The 21,395-nt window shown below is 39.7% G+C and overlaps 1 protein-coding gene and 1 pseudogene across 1 annotated transcript; both read left to right on the top strand.

Moving 5' to 3' along the window:
- Positions 1 to 960: 960 nt before the first annotated feature.
- On the top strand, positions 961 to 3,693 carry LOC110682856 (annotated as a pseudogene).
- A 1,882-nt stretch (positions 3,694 to 5,575) lies between these two features.
- Positions 5,576 to 8,203, top strand: LOC110682858 (wall-associated receptor kinase-like 20). The gene is made up of 3 exons (XM_021859201.1): positions 5,576 to 6,380; positions 6,938 to 6,997; positions 7,110 to 8,203. Exons 1-3 carry the CDS (start codon positions 5,576 to 5,578, stop codon positions 8,201 to 8,203), a joined length of 1,959 nt encoding a protein of 652 aa, XP_021714893.1.
- Positions 8,204 to 21,395: the final 13,192 nt, after the last annotated feature.

The raw sequence follows: 21,395 nt of genomic DNA, 5'->3' as shown, positions 1-21,395 counted from the left end.
AATAGTGAATGTTAGAGGAAAGAAATAATAAAAATTAAAATTAGTAGTAGTAGGTTTAGGTGAGAGCCAACAGAAGAGAGATATACAAAGTAATGAATGTAGTTTTTTGCTAAAAAGGGATGTGTATTAAAAAAAATATGGTCGCATTTGGTAAGTGTAACACTTAAAAAAACACGCGTGAGTAGGGGTGTGCATAAACAGCACTGGACCTGAAAACCGACCCTAACCGAACTTGTTGGGACGGACCTGTAGATTCAGGTCTGGTCCCGGTCCTTGAAATTCAAGGTTTCCGGTTCCGGTCCGGATCAGGTCCAAAACCGGGGTTTTCAGGTCCGGACCTGAAACTCGGTAAAATTGTATTTTATTTTATTTTTTTTAAGAAAAAAAAAAATTCAAAAATCAAAGACAGGTCTATTCAGGTCCATATACAGGTCTATGCAACAGGTCTAAAAATCAGAAAAAAAAATTGTAATTGATAATTTGGGATTGTATGTAATTATTAAATTATGCAACAGATCTAAAATCACAAAACAGGTCCATATGCAGGTCCAATAGGTTATTTATTAAAAAAAAACAAAAAATAACAAAACAGGTCTATTCAGGTCCAAATCCGAACCGAACCTGATTTTTCAGGTCTGACCCAGAACCGGACCTGTTGAATCAGGTCCGGTCTCCGGTCCTCAAAATCCCCTAATTTATGTCCCGATCCCAACAGGTCCGGTCCAGGTCCGATCCAGTTTTGGACCGGTGAATACCCCTTCGCGTGAGGGAGTACTCTTGGTATTACTCCGTATATTCTACCGAAATTGATGACTATGATAGAAGCTTCGAAAGCAATAAAAGAGGGAGAGAGAATGATTGACACAACAAAGAAACTTGTGCACTTTGTTTCAACTTCCGAGTACACTAATCTTACAAGTGACAACTTGCCTTGCAAGCTCCGTTTACGAATAGCAATCACTATGCGCAGTACTCATACACACGATCCTTCTTCAGCTCCGATCCACATAATGCAAAATAGTTCTTCCATTCATCTCCTACTGCTCAACTTAGCACTGCTTCTCCCCATCACCAGCTCAGCCACTGCGACGCTAAGCTGCCCCAACTGCGGCACAAAGCCTGTACCATTTCCACTCAGCACTTCACCAGACTGTGGCAGTCCATTGTATAAGGTCCGATGCACAAAAGGAACATTATGGTTTGATGCCTTAAATGGTTCATCTTACGTGATAACCTCGATAACGCCAAAGAGCCAACAGCTGATAATCCATCCTCCAAGCTTCAATGGTAGTACCTGCATCACCACTGATTATCATGCTGGAGGTCTCTGGCTCGACGAGAAGCTTCCTTTTAATATCAGCAGCGACAACACTGTTCTTAAACTGAACTGTCAACCTCTTGCTTTTATATCAGCTATGAACTGTTCGTCCAGTAGTATCTGTTTCAGGCATGATCTTGCTACTTCCTCTCTGATCATTTAGGCATTTTTGTCGTAGTTACAAATTAGTCTTCATTATTTTTCTGCAGGTATATGAAAGAAAAGAAAGAGGTGGCATCAAGATGTAAGGATAAACATATATGTTGCTCTTTTACGGGAGGAGGTTCCCAAAATGATCACAACATAAAGTTAGCACCGGAGAAATGTGCTGTGTACACAAGTTTCGTAGGATTGTCATTGAATACTCCACTGCCAGTAAGTAAATGGCCAAAGCCTGGAGTAGCAATAAACTGGGTTCTGCCTCCTGAACCAGTCTGCTCAACTGATATAGACTGCAAGAAGTTGCCAAAGTCATCATGTGTGCCTAGCGCTGCAAAAGGACCGAAGAGATGCCTCTGCAAAGTGCCATATAAATGGGATCCCATTAAAGGAGCGTGTTCTAGTAAGTTAAATAATCTTTCTTAACTTCTAATATGGTGAAACAGAGCTCGAGTATAAATTATGCAACTTGTTGTACAATGTAGAGTATGAAATTAATCATAATTAAATCAAATTTCATAACTAAGTCAAATTTAGGAGTTATGACACTATCAAGTAATATATCTACGGAATATATACCGGAGGAGTATAAATTTTATTCTAATCTTTGACTTTTGAAGTTAGTTTCACAGTAAGCCTTGTATAAACTACGATTATTTAATTACATGTCGTGCTGCAACAGAAGCATCATATTTGCTTTGATTGATGAAGCTCCATTGTGCTACATAGGAATCGTTTAATAGATTCAATAACTCTCAATTAATGAATAAGAAACTGAAATGTCAATTATGTCAGGTACTACCATTTGATGAATTTGTTCCAAGATTTTCCTTAAACGTCCATCTAATGATATTGGACTCTTGATCTATTGCAGAGGTGAAGTGTGAAACCAGCAAATGTCGCGGAGAAAGAAAACGAAAAAAGATGATTGCAGGTACATGAACTTATGAGTTTTGCCAATGTGTGCTAAATAACTTACACACACCAAAATACGTCAACTAGAATTATAAATATACATGGAGTTTCTTTGACTAATCATGTTCAGTTTATATTTCAAGATAAAAAATTTGCGTTTTTGTTTCAGGTTTAACATACACAGGAGGTACTATAGCAATTCTAGGATCATTTGCAATCCTAGTATACATCCATCTTCAACGAATCAAGCGAAAATCACGTGAGCAATTAGTAAGAGAGCGTCAACAGATCTTAAATGCAAACAATTCAAGTGGGAGATCAGCTAAGCTCTTTTCAGCAAAAGAGATAAGAGTATCAACAGGAAATTTCTCAAAAGAAAATGTCCTTGGTTCGGGAGGATTTGGTGAAGTCTACAAGGGCATCCTACAAGATGGCACTGTAATAGCAGTAAAAAGGGCTATATTTGGGAACACAAAAGGTAATGATCAAGTGCTAAATGAAGTACGGATATTATGCCAAGTGAATCATCGGAGTTTGGTCAGGCTACTTGGGTGTTGTGTTGAGTTGGAGGAGCCAGTTCTGGTGTACGAATACATCTCCAATGGAACGCTTTATGATAGATTACACGTATCTTGTTCTAGTGATCACATTGAAGCACCCTTGAATTGGAAACAAAGATTGGCAATGGCACGTCAGATAGCTGAAGGCCTTACATATCTGCATTTCTCTTCTGTTCCTCCTATCATTCATCGAGACATTAAGACAAGCAACATCTTACTCAATGAAAAGCTAGATATCAAGATCTCAGATTTTGGTCTCTCAAGAATAGTGGATAACGAAGCAACACATATGACTACTTGTGCTCAGGGGACTTTGGGGTATCTTGATCCTCAGTACTATCGCGACATGCAATTGACAGACAAGAGCGATGTGTATAGCTTTGGTGTTGTTCTGCTAGAGCTACTTACAACACGGAAAGCTATTGATTTTAGCAGAGAGGTTGAAAATGTAAGCCTTGTTTCCTACATGAGGAAAATGGTAAATCAGCAAAAACTGCTGGATGCAGTAGATTCCTTTCTGAAAAAAGGAGCCAGCAAATTAGTGCTGGAAACTATGAAGTTGATTGGAATTCTGGCCATTTCTTGTTTGGACGAGCAACGGCACAATCGTCCTTCAATGAGAGAGGTCACGGACGAGATAGAGTATATGCTTCACATCATTGAAGACAAAGGTGCAAAATAAAATTGAACACAGCAGATCTTGCTGAATACTTTTTTCAGTTCAGAAGATGAACACTTGGGTCAAAGGCCTCAAAGCATCATGTTTGCTTAGTAGAATCTCTTAAATAATACATGGATTTTGTCTGTTTTCTACAAATAATCCATATATGATCATATCTCATTAGCATAACCAACGATTATTTATAATAATTTAACTCGGTTTACCAAGTAAACTCTGTATTTCACATTTTTGACACGTTTGTTATATATCCAAAATAAAATGACTTCTACTTTTGCTGTTACATTAGAGAACTCACAGGTGAAAATGTAAGATAGTAGTCAAGAATTTGATGTAGTATTTGGTGTTACATTAACAATTAATCTTGCCTTTGGTGTCGGTATGACAGTTCAAATTCTAATTGACAACTAATCCCCGCGACAATGTTTCTGTTAAACATAGCATGACATTCACATCGCATAAATTTATAACTAGAATGCCTTCACTCATCCAAATACTTGTACTTTGAAAGTGTGATTTCATTGGTTAGTGTATTACAAGAAAAGGGAAAGTTAAAAAAAGGTTAATTAGCCTTGGATCTTGAAATTCCACTGAACATGGTAATGCGTTCCGATGTTACTGAAACAATATCAAACGTATAATGCTCATACTTGATATAACGCTCAACATAAAATAGCTCAACAGATATATATACAGTTGTTTTTCTCGGATTTCAAGATATAAAGATTACTCTGAAATTCAATATACAATATGCAAAATTTAATATGTTGTTAGCATGTAACATATTGATTGTTGGGAAGCATTTACGAATTGTCCGATTATATAGTCTTTTATAATTAAATCAAGGTTCTTGAAAAAATTGATTGCTGGGAAGCATTTACGAATTGTCCGATTATATAGTCTCTTTTATAATTAAATCAAGGTTCTTGAAAAAATTGAATTATTTTTTTGTCAAAAACATATTTAATTTCAGTATAATATCTTACTCAAGATTATAAAGGGTTTTTTGATCATTAGTTCCAGACGAAGTGACTGAACGCGTTTAATTTATCCCGTCATCTGCTATACTCTTGTTTACGTTTTGCAGTTTAAGCTAACAATCAAAATCTTGTTAGCATAAGCAGACAGAAGCTCTCTTTTAATGAGAGTGCAAATCTTTTTGAACTGTCAAAAATTATGTTCTCTGAGGTAGAGTTATAACAAAGCATTTTAGTCCTGGGTTACAGGAATAATGCTAGTTCTCACCCCTGCACCCATAGGACATGGAGCTTCCAACGTGTCTCGTGATCCAAAACTTTACTTAGGAAAAAAGAAGATGAAGGAAATGGCCAACATACAGTAGATTCTTGGGGTCACAACTTTTCTTTAAACGAGAGAAACACATTGAAGCTGTAAGAATATATGCTAGTACCAAGGCAAGAACTAATCCTCGGACAATATATTATGCATTAATTTTGATTTCAATGCGAAGATGAAAATACAACATAAACCAAGACATGGATTTGATCAACAAGCATCGGTGATAACCTTGTTTCTTTGTAGAATAAATTTTAATTATATCTAATACGAGTATCATGATACCAAGGATATATTAATACTAATACTTAGGAAGATACAGCTAATCTGTTATCAATAGGATTCTGGATTCCTAGTCCCTATGTACTATTTATTTAATCACACTAGTAAAAATTTAACTTCTGATCCTGATACATTAGATATGTAAACTTCAAATTGGAAAAATAAGGTCTGTTTGTCTGAACTCCATCAGTCGAACGAGCACCTTTGACAATGCCTAAACACAGAATAATCATAGAATTTCAATAAACCTTCTCCATTATCCACCAAAGAAAGTAAAACATACTGTAACATGTTTTACATCTCAAATCATGACCTCGGAAGAAGCAGTACAATATTTTTCAGCACTCTGTTGATACTGTAACACAGATGATGGATGCAGAGAAGAATTATAGACAGCTGTTATTGTTGCAGCTGGTAGTTACAGTATTTCTATTTTCTGATATTTCTGTTACTCGAAAAGTGGAAGCCAAACTTTCGTGTCCAAATTGTAGGAAAATTGCGGTACCTTATCCTCTTAGCACTTCACAAAGTTGTGGTGACCAATTGTATAAAGTAAGGTGCACCACAGGAAAGCTATGGCTTGATACTCTCAATGGATCATCGTATCTTATCACATCCATTTCCCCAAAGATCCAACGACTAACGATACGTCCACAGGAGTACTACCGAAATAGGTGTGCAAGACTGGACTTAAAATCTGGGGGAATCTGGCTTAATCAAAGCCTGCCCTTTAGTATTAGTAACACTAATACTATCCTGATGATGAACTGCACGAATTCAACTGTGAAATTATCGTCTATGGATTGCACGTCAGGCAGTCTGTGCAATGCTAACAAGAATACAAGGTGCAAAGGTTTACCTTGTTGCTCATACACAACTGGGGGTTCCAAAACAGCCTACAGACTTGACATTTCAGACACTGGTTTGACTGGTTGTACATCATATGAGAGCTTTGTTAGATTGGATTCCACTTTACCTGTAAAAAAGTGGCCAGAATCTGGGGTCCAGATACAATGGGATGAACCTGTTGAACCTCTCTGCACATCGTCTTTAGATTGCCATGGATTGGAAAATTCAACGTGTTTGCCTGATCGTGTTGTTGCAGGATCAAAGAAGAGGTGTTTCTGCAATAAAGGACTTCAATGGAATCTGATCAAAGGAACTTGTGATGGTAAGTATCTTAAATTTCTGCAAAAGAAAAATCGGTAAACATACAGTCTTTCATTTTTCTTCTCAGTTAAAAGAAAATTAGACCTGAACTTTCAAATGAAAAGGAGTAATTTTGCTGCATCATTTTTCTTTCATATTTTTTTTTAGCTACATATTTATGAAAACAACTTATGTTTACCACAACACATTCTGTATATGGGATTTATTCCTCCAAGAATTGCTTATTTGATGGTGTTGGCTCTTCAAACAAAAACCATTGAATAAAACATTACTCCGTAGTATTTTGCAGATTAATACGAAACATTAGGGAACAACCAGTAATCTAGAATGATTTTATCATAACATAAAGAGGAAACAGTCATAATGATTTTAACATAACATTAAGAGGAAACAGTCATAATGAACAGTCATTAGCTAATAGTTTCAACAATATTACCTTTTTTCCCGAGCATCTTCAAAACTTCTTCATGAACTAATGATTTACTACTTGCTTCTCTGTTATGCTATCTCTATTGCTTAAATGATATGAATTAACACCAGGTCACATTGCTATTTCAGTCAGGAAGTGTAAGAAAAGAGGCTGTCCTCATCACATAAACCGAAAGAAAATATATCACGGTACATAATTATGCTCCTACAACCACCACCTCTCCTCTCCCTACTTCTCCAACTCTCCATTCCCTGCAGTGAAGTCATATTTAAGATTATGTGCTGAATGTTATTGCTTCAGGTTTAACATTTGCAGCATGTGGAATCGCTATCATCGTAATATTTTTTGTACTAGTTCAGCAGCATAAGAAGCTCATCAAAAGAGAAGCTCATCGCAGACTGGTCAGGCAACGTGAAGAAGTATTAAATGCCCACAACCATGGGAAAGCTGCTAAATTATTCTCTGGTAAAGAGATGAGGAGATCAACAAACAACTTCTCCAAGGAAAATCTTCTTGGTGTAGGTGGATTTGGTGAAGTCTATAAGGGTAATTTAGACGATGGAAAACTAGCTGCAATTAAAAAGGCAAAGCCCGGAAAGACTCTAGGAATGGACCAAGTCCTAAATGAAGTCTGCATCCTGTGCCAAGTAAATCATCGGAGTCTTGTCAGATTGCTTGGCTGCTGTCTTGACCTAGACATGCCAGTATTGGTGTATGAGTATGTTCCTAACGGAACACTCTTTGAGCACCTACATGGGCGCTACTCCAACGAATGGGGGACCCTAACTTGGCAAAGAAGACTCTTCATCGCTAAGCAAACAGCTGATGGTCTTGCATACCTCCATTTCTCTGCTGAGCCACCCATTTTCCACCGGGATATCAAATCAAGTAACATATTACTAGACGAAAAACTTGATGCCAAAGTTTCAGATTTCGGCCTCTCAAGGCTGGTCGACACTGAGGCAACCCATATATCTACCGGTGCTCAAGGAACACTTGGTTACCTTGATCCAGAATACTATCAGAATTACCAATTAACTGATAGAAGTGATGTTTACAGCTTTGGGGTTGTTCTATTAGAGCTCCTTACTTCCAAGAAGGCTATAGATTTTAACAGGGAAGATGATGTGAACCTTGCTGTTTATGTAACTAAGTTGGCAGACAAAGAGAAACTGTTTGATGCCGTTGATGCAGGACTTACAAAGCAGGCCAACAACCTAGAACTGGAAACTATGAAAGCATTCGGTCTTCTTGCTGTAGCATGTGTGGATGAACAACGGAAGAATCGACCTTCTATGAGAGAAGTTACAGAGGAACTTGAATACATCATTAGTATCATTTCCCAAGAGCCAAATAAAGACTCTAAAACAGATGGAATTAAGATTGTTCCTTGAATGCATATTTGCTACAGCACTGTATGGATTATAGTTTTTCAAATAATAATTATCAAATTTGTATTTGAATTTTCTTTAGAGTACTATTATTCCCAACTACATCATTTTTTTAGTTTTACAATTTCAGTTAGAATTTTCTTAGAATATTATTCTTTCTCCTATTCAAAAGAACCAAAACTAGTCACAGAATTGGATCAGCAACAGAAAGAAAATACTACATAAAGCAACACCTTAATCAATCTATCAATCAGAATCTTAATCTCATAAGTGGGTTCGGCTACATGAACCAAAAGTGATTATTATGTGTAGTCATTCAACACAAATCTTCTTCCTCCATCCCTTACGACCAAATGCCTCATTCTCATGCAAATCCATATACTTCATATCCTTCCTAACTCTTTCCAACCAAGACATTTTCGATCTTTATCTCCCTCGTTTAACCCCTCCATGGTCCCACTCTACCACTCTTCATACCGGTGCACCCTCGGGTCTCCGTCTTACATGCCCAAACCAACACAGGCGAGTCTCCCTTAGTTTGTCTGCAATGCCTGCCACACCCACTTTCTTGCGAATAACCTCATTTCTGAATCTATCTTTCAGAGTGTTCCGGCACATCCACCTCAACATGCGTATTCCATAACCTCCATCTTTGTAATGTACACCTTCTTAGAAGCCCAACATTTTGTACCATAGAGCAACACTGGTTTTATGGCAGTCTTGTAGAATTTCCCCTTCAACTGTAAGGGAATGCTTCGATCACATAACACTCCCATGGCCGCTCTCCATTTAAGTCATCCCAACTTAATCCTGTGGGCCACGTCTTGATTAATGTCACCATTTTTCTAGATGATCGACCCAATATATTTAAAAGGTTCACTCATGGTCTCTTCTTTGTTCGAAAAGAGCTACTCCGATTCGACAAGTCGTCATTTCCATCCAAACTCACCACATCATCGCTTGTCCTCCTCTGAGTACCAAAGCGGCATATCAAATATTCAGTCTAACTCCAACTTAGCTTGGACCTGCTAGATTCCAACATTTGCCTCATTAACCCCATCTTTAGTTTCATCCACCAATATGATATCATCCACAAACATCATACACCATGGAACCTCATCTTGAATTGGTCTCACTACTTTATTTAGAACCGTTGCAAAATGAAAAGGGCTTAATGCAGACCCTTGATGCAATCCAATTATTATAGGAAAATCCTTTGTCAACCCTCCACACATCCCGTTACATATATCCTTAACCAAATCCACGTACCTTCGTGGGATACCTTTCTTCAACATTGCCCACCAAAGTACCTCTCTTGGCACCTTGTAATATGCCTTCTCTAAATTAATAAAGACCATATGAAGATCCTTCTTCTTTACCTTATAACACTCCATCATCATTTATCTTATCAAATGGGCTGCTTCCATAGTAGGCATAAAACCAAATTGGTTATCCAAAATGTATGCTTGTACAAGCCCTCAACCTATGCTCAATCACTCTTTTTGACAACTTAATAGAGTGGCTCATAAGCTTGATCGCTCAGTAGTTAGAACAATATTTTGCGTCTCCTTTAATTTTTTTTATAGAACGAGACCAAGGTGCTCTTCCTTCAATCTTGTGGGATGCTTGTAGTTCCCATAGCTTGTTAGAGACGCCGGTCTTTTAACCAATCAATACCAATCTTACCCAAAAACCTTCACACCTCTATCGATATACTATCGGGGCCAACCGTCTTCTTAGGCTTCATCTTCTTTAAGGCAATCTCCACCTATACTTGACAGGCTAAAGTCGTATCACCTAATCAAAAGTAATTCCTAAAACCACTAACTAAAATAGATAGGGAAGTAGGGTCGAATCCACAAGAAAACAATGTTCCTTTATTCCTAATAAATTATTATAATCTAAATTATCAAGAAACGAGTAAGAACTATGAGAATTATACTATGACAATAATTAAACTAAGGGAAATAATCAATAATAAAAGTTCTAGGGTCACAGGTTCACCAATAATTAATACTCCGGGATAAAACATAACAATCAATTATCAATGCATAAATTAACCAGATTATAAAGGGCTTTCGCTACGTATTATAATCACAGAATTAATCTATTGGTATTAAATCACATCTCTCGAATCTTGACTTAACCATTTATAAATTAAAATGCCTATTGAAACTAAGCCTAAACATCGATTCTCATCTGTCAAATCTCGAATCAATATTGCATAACTCATACAATTAAACCTGCACAAATCTAATTGCATAGCATTATAACAATCAATAGGAAATTAACCCAAAACATTAACAATCAACAAAATAAATCATCCTTAGTATTAATCATGGATCCCCAAGAACCCTAGAATTAAACTACTCGTGCATAATTAAAACTAAACTAATCTAAGCGATTAAATTAAACATAATAAAAACAAGAATATGAGATTAAAGAAAACAATTAAATTAAAACTAAGGAAAAAGCAATAATCATCAAAAGCGTAAAAATTGCAATCACGTTAGCATGAACAAGCCACAGTAAAAGCCAAAAAAAAAAAAAAAAAAAAGGTAAAAACCGTTAGCCAATCATGGCGTGACACCTATCACAGGCGCCACATGGCATGCCACGTCACCCCCGTGAGGGGCCATTGATTAGGGGATTTTTCCCCGCCACGTGGACCACTCAAGTCCTGCCACGTGTCATCCATGTGGACCAATCATAGTCTGCCCCGTGTCACCTCGTGAGAGGTCCAAGGTGGACCAATCAGGCCTCGACACGTGGCAGACAAATTGCCAAACAGGAAAGCTGGCCTCTTACGGCCCAAAGTTCCAGGCAAAGCCCAATCAGCCCTAGGTTTACTGAAACCTAGTATTGGGCACGTTTTCCAACACCCTATAAAAGGGAGATGTTTCCCTTTTAGAAACATTCTATTAAAACATATTCAATTCACATTAACTCTTCATTAGAGAAAGTCAGACATCTGATACCTCGAACTGAGCAATTACACATTGCAGATTCTCTCTTGGAATCCGAGAGAGACCCTTTACTTTCCGCACTTTACTCCTCATACACGTTCTAACTTGATCGTTGGAGGCGGAGCTCCAACCCATCGGAGTCTCCGTTGTTTTGCAGGTACAGGCGTCCAGAAGTCAGTCTTGCAATTGTAACCCTCCCAAAGGACATAAAAAAACCCCGAAATATTTGGCGCCGTCTGTGGGGAGAGTACTTCAAAGATGACTTCACAAGAACCTGTACCACCTCTTAATGAGAAACGGCCTACGACCGACGTCCAGGTCTTCTTAGACCAAGATACCGATGACGACTATGAAGTTGCCACCCACACGGCCCCTGACGGGTCCCTCAGGACACGCCGCATCCGACCCACCGAAAGGACGGAACAGAACACCGACCAGGCAGGCCCTAGTGAAACAGTCGGCCAGTCGATAGGTCAGTCTCAGGAAGCCGAAGGATCCACCCCCATCACTAGAATCGAGATCATGACCGTCATGACAAGTTTCAAAGGGGAGATAAAGGATCTTATTGATAAAGGGACGACTGTCCCTACCAAGGAACAGTCGGCCAAGAAGCCCTCTTATTCTGGGAGGAAAAAGCCGGTCAAAGACCGAGAGGCCACTCCTTACCCTAAACCGAGGGAGGGACAGAAGCCCTTGTTAAATTTGGCCGGACTTCGGTTCCTTGAGCCAGGGAAGAGGAAGGCCATCCGGCATATACAACCGGATGGTTCCAAGAAAACATATTCCGATACTCGGATGATAATCCAGCAAAAGAAGAATATGCAACTGTCGGAGTCGGCCTCCACGTCAAACTTCAATGACAGTTTTTAGAATGCCTCGCTGAGGTATTCTCCATCAAACCAAGAAGACCAGACAGGCGACCTGTCCGCCCATTCTTGTCCTCAGATGTTCCAGGCGGCCCCGTATGTGCCTCAACAGCCACACATGCCTTATGGACCACCTTATATGCAGCCTACCCTTTTCGAGGGGCAGGCGGCACCCAATATCCAGCCTTTGGATTGGCAGCTCCGACTGCTAAAACTTGGGGAACAGCCTTCAGCTTTCTCTAAGGAAATAACTGAGGCCGCACAGCTGGCCAAGGTGAAGAATGTGTTGTTAGGCACTTATGATGGTACCTCAAACCCAGAAGATCACCTGATGGCATACACCAACCTTATGTATCTACAAGGGTTGGATGATGCTACTTGGTGTAGATTCTTCCCGGCCACATTGAAAGGCGTCGCCTAGCAATGGTTCGGCAACCTGCCCGCCGGATGCATCAATAACTTTAAGACGCTGGCATACTTGTTCGCGTCAAACTTCTCAATGAATATCCCTGTAAAGAGGACAAGTCTTGACTTGGGAGCCATACAGCACGGAGAGAAGGAGGGGCTGCGCTCATATATCATGCGCTTCAATCTGATGAAAATTCAGATTCAAGGGTTGCCTGATGAGATAGCTTACACAGATCTTTTTCAAAGGTCTGAAGGACGGGTCGGCCTTCAAGTTCGACCTCGTCAGAAAGAGGGTGGCTACCCTCCAAGAGGCACTGATGGAGGCGGACGCCTACATACAGGCGACCGAGCTCTGCAACATCAGTAAGCTATCGGACTCAAAGAGGTCTGACAAAAAAGAGAGTCGGCCATCAAGGCCGACTAAGAAAGAAGAAAAGGAAAGAAAACAAGTCTGGGTGGCTGAATCCTCTGAACAGCCGTCCTAGAAGAAAAAGAGAGAAGCGAAGACGTACTCTCCAAAGTACGAATTCAATAAAGAATGTTACTCCATCCTCATGGAGATTAAGGACCGGGTCTCTATTGACAAGCCGGCTCCTATGAAGGGTTCCGCCAAAAATCGGAACAAAAACAAATACTGCCACTACCATGAGGATATTGGCCACGACACCAATGAATGTTATAGCCTCAAGCGGCTGTTGGACCGTCTGGCTGATAAAGGAGTCCTCAAGTCTTATATCATGAGGTCCAAGGTTACCTTGCAGACTAACCCTAGACAGTCGTCCAAGAAGAAGCCCCACTCTGCTAATAGCTCGGATACGGATGAAACTTCGCTGGAGGCGGCCCTACCATCCGGGGCAATAAAGACTATGTCAGGCGCCTCGATGTTAACTCAGTCGATGAGGGACAGGCGTCTAAGGACTACTTCCCCAACGTCGTTATTACTGAGGAGGACAAGGGCAAAATCAAGAGGCCGCATGATGACCCTATTGTCATCGAATGCAAAGTGGCCAACCAAAGAGTTGGCCGGATCCTCATTGACACTGGGAGCTCGTCTGATCTCATCAGTCACAAGTGCCTGGCCAAGCTCAGGTACAAGCCCGTGAGTATGCACCAGGTCTCTCATCCCTTAGTAGGATTTGGGGGTGGTGTGGTACATCCGGTAGGACGAATAGACTTACCCATTCGTCTGGGCGAGAAAGGGGAGGGACGCCACATGGTGGTCCGGTTCTTAGTTGTTGAAGAATTGACGGCCTACAACATGATCTTGGGGCGCCCTATCTTGAATGAATCCAAGCTGTTATCATCCCTTCTCTTATGCTTCTCAAGTTTGAGAGGGATGATGGAACAGTCGGCTCCCTACGAGGAGATCAGAAGATGGCCAGGGAGTGCTACCTCTCTGATGTCAAGCCACTATGGTCGCAGCCGACCCTAGTGGAGAAACTACTGACCTTGACCACGTCGAGGAAGCCGCGCCTGCTGCAACAGTAGCCGGCAAAAAGAGAAAGGCCAACCAAATGATGGCCGAGAAAAGAGATAGGCAATAGCAATCACTGACCGGTCAAAGGCCGGATGAGCTCCGTCCCCAGCCGGCTAGTGAACACATGGACATCGTCCTAGATGACTCTCGTCCCGACCAGGCTGTTAAGGTCGGGACGACTGCTTTTGCTGAACTCGGTGCAGACTTGCACCACTTGTTGACTGAATTCAAAGACATCTTTGCCTTTGAAGTGGACGAGATGCCGGGCATCAGCCCAGATTTAGCCGTCCATAAACTTGCTGTTGATCCTAAAAAGAAGCTAGTAAGGCAAAAGAAGAGGAACCATGGTGAAGAAAGAAGCCCTGTTGTACTTGTAAAGAAGCCAAATGGAACCTAGCGCATGTGTGCAGACTACACAGACTTGAACAAGGCATGTCTGAAGAATAGCTATCCTCTCCCAAAGATCGATAGTTTGGTCGACTCTACAGCCGTCCATGCCTTGATGAGCTTCATGGACGCCTACTCAGGCTTCCACTAGATACCCTTGTGGAAGAAAGATCAGGAAAAGACGACATTCGTCGCTGACCAAGGCTTATTCTGCTATACTGTGATGCCGTTTGGTTTGAAGAATGCGCCTGCTACCTTCCAAAGAATGATTAATACAGTCTTCATTAATCAAATAGGAAGGAATGTGGAGGCATATATTGATGATATGATTGTTAAATCCAAACTCCAAACGGACCATCTTACATATCTCCGAGAAACATTCGCCACACTCAGGGGGCACCAGGTCATGCTAAATCGCAAGAAATGTGTTCTTGTGATGAGTGACATTTATGTCGCTCTTAGGATAGTCTTTTCTAGTAGTTTTAGTAATAATTCAGTTCATTTTAGTATGTTTTTGCTATGATCCTCCTATTTCGAGTATTCTACCTTTGTGGCGCGTAATGTGTATTCATGTGGTTTAGGTAGTCTATACTCCCCTCCCCTTTCGTTGTATCACGCCTTGCCTTCATGTTCCATGATTGCAGGCGTATGCTGTTGATTCAGAGATGGAAGGGATAAGGGCAAAACAGGAAGAAGTCCAAACCAGACGAATGGCGCGGGCGCGCAACCAAAGGAGCGGGCGCGCATCTATAGAGCGCGGGCGCGCTGATGAGCGGGATCAACCATTAAATACCCTCTTTGGAGCGGGCGCGCATTTCTAGGAGCGGCCGCGCCATCATATAACGCGCGGGCGCGCCACTGTTGGGCGCGGGCGCGCCTCTCTGCTGCTGATTCAAATCCCAATTTCAGCCCAAGTTAAAAGGGCAGAGAAAAAAGATAAAGAAAAAAACTAGCATAGAAACCCAAGGAGAGAGCTCAAAAATATCAATTCCTAGGTCTTTGTTTTAGAAAAATTTTGTATTGAACAATCATATAGCTTTTAGTGTAATTCTCATTGTCTATCAACATTAGTTTTACTTTTAGTTTTTGAAGAAGTAATTTTGCAACATTGATGTATGGTCAAGCTTGGAGATTGAAGATTGAATGATGTGTGGCTCTTTATTTGGATTTCAATGAAGGTTTTGGTATATTTCTCTATTGTCTCTTGCTTTTATGATTAAAGCTTCTACTCTTGTTAATTTAGTTGATAAAAACTTTGTCTTTCTTACCATTTCATTGGTTATAATGTTGCTTAGCATGATTGTAGTTGTAGTTATGACTAGTGAGTAGTTTCTTGTTGCTAGGGGTTTGGTGAAGATATACTTTGAGTTTGATGTATGTTAGGCTAGGTTAATTTGGAATATTTGTGATTAAATCTTCCTTGTGCTTATACTTATTAGTCACTCCATGTTTATGGTCATATGCATGTTGTGGTTGAATGACGTGAACTAAATCGTGACGATAGTGCGATTTAGGAATAGTCATTAGGTGATTGATTATTGCATGACCTTAGCTTGTATGCCTTACGACGATAGTGTGAGCGTATGTTAGCTAGGAAGGCTCTTAATCCCGATAGGTGATTGGAGAGTATTCTTGATATTGCCTTGTATGAGTCGCTTGGGTTACATGTAAACCTATTTTCCGATGCCTAACTTCGTTGAAATCAAAGCATGTTTGATCCTTCCCCCTAGTACCTATTTTAATTGTTGTTCTATCCCCTTTAGTCATTACTTTACCCACCACACTTCTTGATCGAATTAGATTAACATTAGGAGATAAATAGCGGTGCTTAATCGTTTCCCTGTGTTCGACCCTTAACTTGCCTCTATACTCTTTTAGTTGCATGTTTAGGACTACAAATATCATTTGATAGAGGTGTCTTAGTGACGACCTAAAATACCGCCTGTCAAATTGGCGCCGTTGCCGGGGACGGCTTCCATTATTGTTGTATTACCTTATTAAGTCTAGGTCTTTGCGAATATTTTCTTTTCTTTTTGTTTATTTTTTGTTTAAAAAAAAAGAAAAAAAAGGGAAATTCCAAAAATATTTGAGCTTTCTTATTTGGTTGCTATTTGTTTTGCCTCATTGAGTCATGGATCAATTTGTCCAAAATGAAATGTCATGTCCTTCTTTGCCTCAATTTGAATATGAGCCCTTTTGGGTATACTTTAATAGGTTTGAAGACTTCTCTAATTACCTTGGTTGTTCTTTATGGGAGTCTTGTGAGATAATTTATTGGGGTTTGAATGAGTACACTAGGGGGGTGGTTGAAAACAAATTTAATGGTGAATTTCGAGCCACATCTTCGGATGAGGCTTGGGATTTCTATTTGTGGTTTGCTCGGGATAGCAATGAGCAAGATAATTATGATAATTGTCGTGATTTTTCTAACTCTTGCATAAACTCTAATGATGATTCTTATGTTCCCCATGATGATCCCTTGATGCATGATGGCAACCCTTCCCTTTTGTATGCTAATTGTAATGAGATGCATCCCAATGTTGATAATGTTCATGATATTTTTCAATGTTCATCAATTATGTGCATGAATTCCAATGATGCTTCACACACCCAAAATTCTCAAATGCATAATTCTTCATCTTCCTTTCCTTTTTCATACACGATTCCTAATGAGTTCCCCTATGTGTCTAATGAGCCTTTTTGTGAGGGTAATTCAGTGGGGAGATCGAAGGAAGAAGAGTGTATGGAGATGCTTAAGGAGTTTATGAGAAAACAAGATGAAGAGAGGAATGAAAGGGAAGCTTGGATTAAAATGATGGAAAGTAAAATTTCCCAACTAGCCTCATCCCAAGAGGATGCCTTTCCTTCTTCTCCCTCCTCCCATTTGAGTGAGCCTAAGGTAATCAAGAGAGTGAGACAACTCATTTGGAATTTGAGAATGTGATTGAGGATGATGATTTTGAAAGTGATAGAGGGAGTATGGATGGTGAGATTTTTCATGACTTCGTGAATACCAACCCCTCCACCCAATTTGAGCCTCAAAACTCTTCGCAACCCATTGACGATACAAAATTGATGCAATTAAACATTGATTTGAGGTTGCTTAGAGAAAAGTTTGGTTTAGGTGATGATGAGATACCGATGTTCATTCATGGTGACTTAGGGAATGTTAACAATGATGATCATGCTCTTGTTGAGAGTGAAATATCCCAATTGGTGATTGAGAATACATCGAAAATCTTTGAGGGTATTGAAGATGAGTTGGAAGAGAAAGCTTGTGATTCAATGCTAGGTGGTGTAATTGAGGTGGTGAGTGCGATCCCAATTCAAACCCCTTCAACTTACATCCCTTTTTCAAGGAAGTTTAGCAATATTCCTTCTTTTCCCATCTCACTACCATATTTTCTCAAAAATAAACCAATTGAGGAGCCCCTTGCCTCTCTATACCACCATGGCCTTACTTTTGATTTCAATGATGAGCTTTCACCTTCCAAAATGCAACTAAATGAGTTTGTTCCCTCTTTTTCTTTTTCTTATTTTAATTTTTCTTTTGATTTTTCTTTTGATTCTTTTTATTTTTCTTTTCCCCCTCCCCTCAAGCATAGAGTTTCTTTCAACTTTGTGCTTGCTTGTCATATGAGCATCACTTATGCTCTTTTTCATGAAATATTTTCCGATGCATATGACAAGCTTTTGCGTTCTTTGTCCGGTTATTTACTAATAAGGTCAATCTTGGACCTTAAACAAGACTTTCTCGGGAAGTAACCCGTGTTTATATTGCTTTTAATTTTCTTTTATATCTTTTAATTTTGTTTTCCTCTTGTTTATCTTTGTATATAGGTACTTGATGTCTATACTTTTGCGCATGACCTTTGACCGAGAACCATAAGAAGTAGAAAACCAAGGAATATTTGTAAATGGAAGTTGAAGCATCAAAGAAGAGCAATTTAATGGAAATGAGGAAAATGACTTAATTTGCGGGTTTCTACACCCACCTAACATTTTGGTTCACTCTTTCCATCTCCTCTCTTTTGTTGCTTTACCCTTTTATTTTCATATGGTTTGAAAGATAAATGTTTGTGGTTTTGTTGTTTCCTTCTTCCCTTTCTTGGTCTCTTGATTGCTTGATTTACCCCCCATACATACCAAGGTTTATTTTTGACTTTGGTTATTCTATATTTGGATGGCCATGAGTGCCTTATTGACTTGACTTTTGGTATGCATGGCTTTGTCGTTGATCATGCTCTTTTCTAGCGCAATTTGTATATACATTCTCAAGTTGTTCTCGTTTTGTGAATATTTGTTTGTATAGCGACTTTTCCTTTGAAAACAAGGCAAGTTTGCATATGTGTTTTGATCCGTTCTTGTTTTGGTCTTACTACTTTGAACTTGTGTCCTTGAATGTTTTCCTTCCTAATTGGTAATGGTATGCACGGTTTGAGAGTGTTTTGGGTTGAGTTAAACATATTTTAATGCTAAGGTAGCGGTTTTAAGAACTTTGGGATACTTGTAGCCTTAATCCATGGATGTGGTAAGACGGTGTCGCTCTCCATGGTGGATATGAACCCCTTAGGTCGGTAATTGCTATACAAATCCCGTGTGAGGTTTATTTGTTCTAGCCTTCATCAACTTTGTTGAGTGGCATATTTGGATCCTTGGTTATGCATTTTCAAATCCAGAGTTTGACTTCTATCTACCCGAGATCGTGACCGAACCCTTTAAGGGAGGACATAGGCATTTTTCATTTTCTTATCCTTCTTTTTGTTTTGTTAGAAAATTGGTTTTCTTTTAAATTTGCCCCTCTTGCTAACCCTTTGAGCCTATTTCCCTTTCTTGATTTTGAGCCACATTACAAACCGAATGACCTTTTTTTCCCCTAAACCTTTTGTTTATGTGAAGCATGTTGGTTTGAGAATTGTTTTGTGTTGATTTTGAACGCAAATGAGAAAGTTGTAGTTCTTTGGTCAAGCAAGTGAGTAAACTGTGATTCTATTCAGTGAAATAAGAGCAAATGCTTATGAAAAGCCGTCCTTACTCAAATAAGGTAAGGACCAAAAAAAAAAAAAAAACCTTCATATCCCTCGTGTTAAAAAAAAAAAAAAACAAAAAAAAAAAAACAAAAAAAAAAAACCTTCATATCCCTCGTGTTTGAGCATTGAGGACAATGCTCCGTTCAAGTGTGGGGGAGTCCTGTTTCTTAGTCTTGTAAGTGTGTGTTTATTGAATAAGTGTGGGGGAATACCACCAAATTTTTAAAATTTTCAAAATTTTTCCCACCTTACACCCCAAGCATACCCTTACAACCAATAAAAGACCTTTAGACCCTATAGAGTTTAGTCTTTATCGATGGAGGAAGATAGTTGTCAAGCTTATAGAGAGAGAGTGCATAGCCAAGACGTCGGGATAACCTTCTCATCGTTTTCATTTCTTTATCTTTTTCCGGTTCCTTCGAGGAACCATGAGAAGCCCACCTAATGGTTGACTTGAAGCTAGTGGAGAGAACGCGGCTAGCTAGTTTGGGATGAAAGGTGAATTGTACGGCTCTTAGTTCTCTATGCTTAGCTTAGTCTATGTTTCTTTCAACCCTAAACATCTTGGAACGTGCATACCCTTATTTGTTTAGAAAGTTGTGCATTCATTGGTGCTTGTTTCGTTCCAAAAAGTCCACCAAGAACGTCTTGTTTTTGTGTTTATTTTATTTGTCTATGCATTGCCTTGTTTGTGTTGCTTTATGTGTAGAGTTATGGGTTAAACTCTTTGGAAACCCTTACGAGAGCACACTCGTCCTCAAAGGCGACTTTGAGGTTTAAATGGCTTGTTGTTTACGCTAAAAACAACCGTGATTCCTACGAAAGTGAGTTAGTGTATATTCTTTTTCACCCCTCTCCTTTTAGTGTTATTAGATCCTTTATCTTTCTTTTTGTTTCTGCTTTTGTTCTTGCTTGAGGACAAGCAAGAGGCAAGTGTGGGGGAATTTGATAAGTGGCATTTATGCCACTATTTAAATCCTCTAATCGCGGTATTTTTCTACGTTTGTCCCTTGTTTGTACCCCTTTTGCTCCGTTTCTCTCTTTATTATGTTTTTGTGCTTTTCCTCGTGTTTTATAGGCTTTTGGAGTTGATTTTGAGAGAATGAAGAGCTTGGAGAATTGGAGTTCATTTGAAGAGCTACAAAGGAAGTTAAGGAGCAAGCAAGCAAGGCCATACGGACAGCGCGGGTCGTGCTTTCAGAATGGCGCGGGCGCGCCAAACCAAGCGCGGGCGTGCCTAACATTGGGGTTGAAAATATTGAAGGAGGCAGAATGTAGGCGCGATTTGGGCGCGGCTTAGGCGCGGGCGCGCCTAAGATAGGCGCGGGCGCTCCTAAGATAGGCGCGGGCGCTCAAGGGCCTGAACTCCAAAACTAACCTTTGTTCACTCTTTTAGCCATAACTTTTGATCTATAAATTGGATTGAGGTGATTCAAGTTGCATTGGAAACTAGACTTAAAGAGCTTTCCAACGGTAGGTTGCACGCCCAGAGAAGACTCCTAGAACAGAAGTTATGGCCGTTTGAAAATGAATGTCGCTGTCAGGCCAATCCCAGTGCGCGGGCGCGCAGGCAAATATCGCGGGCGCGCACGAGCAGCTACGGGTCTTTTAAACGCTTCTTCCTCTCCTCTTTTAAAAAAGTTTTGATGGTGGGTTTCTTTGGGGTTTTCTCTCTCCTCTTTGAGGGGTTAAACCCTAACATCTCTCCATCAATCTTCACATAAATTAGGCTTAGATTTAGTTTTAATCTTTGTTTTTATACTTTGCAATGTAGATTAAGAGTAATTTAGGGTATTTTAGAGAGAGAAAGTGAAGAGCTTCAATGGTGGATTGAAGAAGATGAAGATGCAAAGTGACATTGTTTTGGATTCCTTTTCAATACTTCAATGAGCATTCTAAACTCTATCTCATTTATTGTTCTTTCTTAATTTCTTGCTTGATTAGAGTAGTTGTTTAGTTTAATTGCTTCTCTTTGTTCTTCTTGTTGGGTTTTGTGTTAGTTGTTCATGATTAGTGAGTAATTCCCTTTACTAAGGGATTGGTGATAGCATGTGGTGAATC

The sequence above is a fragment of the Chenopodium quinoa genome, unplaced genomic scaffold (assembly GCF_001683475.1).
Source record: "Chenopodium quinoa cultivar QQ74 unplaced genomic scaffold, ASM168347v1, whole genome shotgun sequence".
Taxonomy (NCBI): Eukaryota; Viridiplantae; Streptophyta; class Magnoliopsida; order Caryophyllales; family Amaranthaceae; genus Chenopodium; species Chenopodium quinoa.
Note: the sequence above shows the minus strand (reverse complement) of the source record. Positions and strands in the feature narration are given on the sequence as shown.

What these genes read in the sequence shown, in the direction of transcription:
- LOC110682858 (XM_021859201.1), top strand. Translation starts at nt 5,576, where the DNA reads ATGATGGATGCAGAGAAGAATTATAGACAGCTGTTATTGTTGCAGCTG. An exon ending in GATCAAAGGAACTTGTGATG is followed by an intron (nt 6,381 to 6,937) that starts GTAAGTATCTTA and finishes TTGCTATTTCAG; the next exon opens with TCAGGAAGTGTAAGAAAAGA. An exon ending in CCGAAAGAAAATATATCACG is followed by an intron (nt 6,998 to 7,109) that starts GTACATAATTAT and finishes TTATTGCTTCAG; the next exon opens with GTTTAACATTTGCAGCATGT.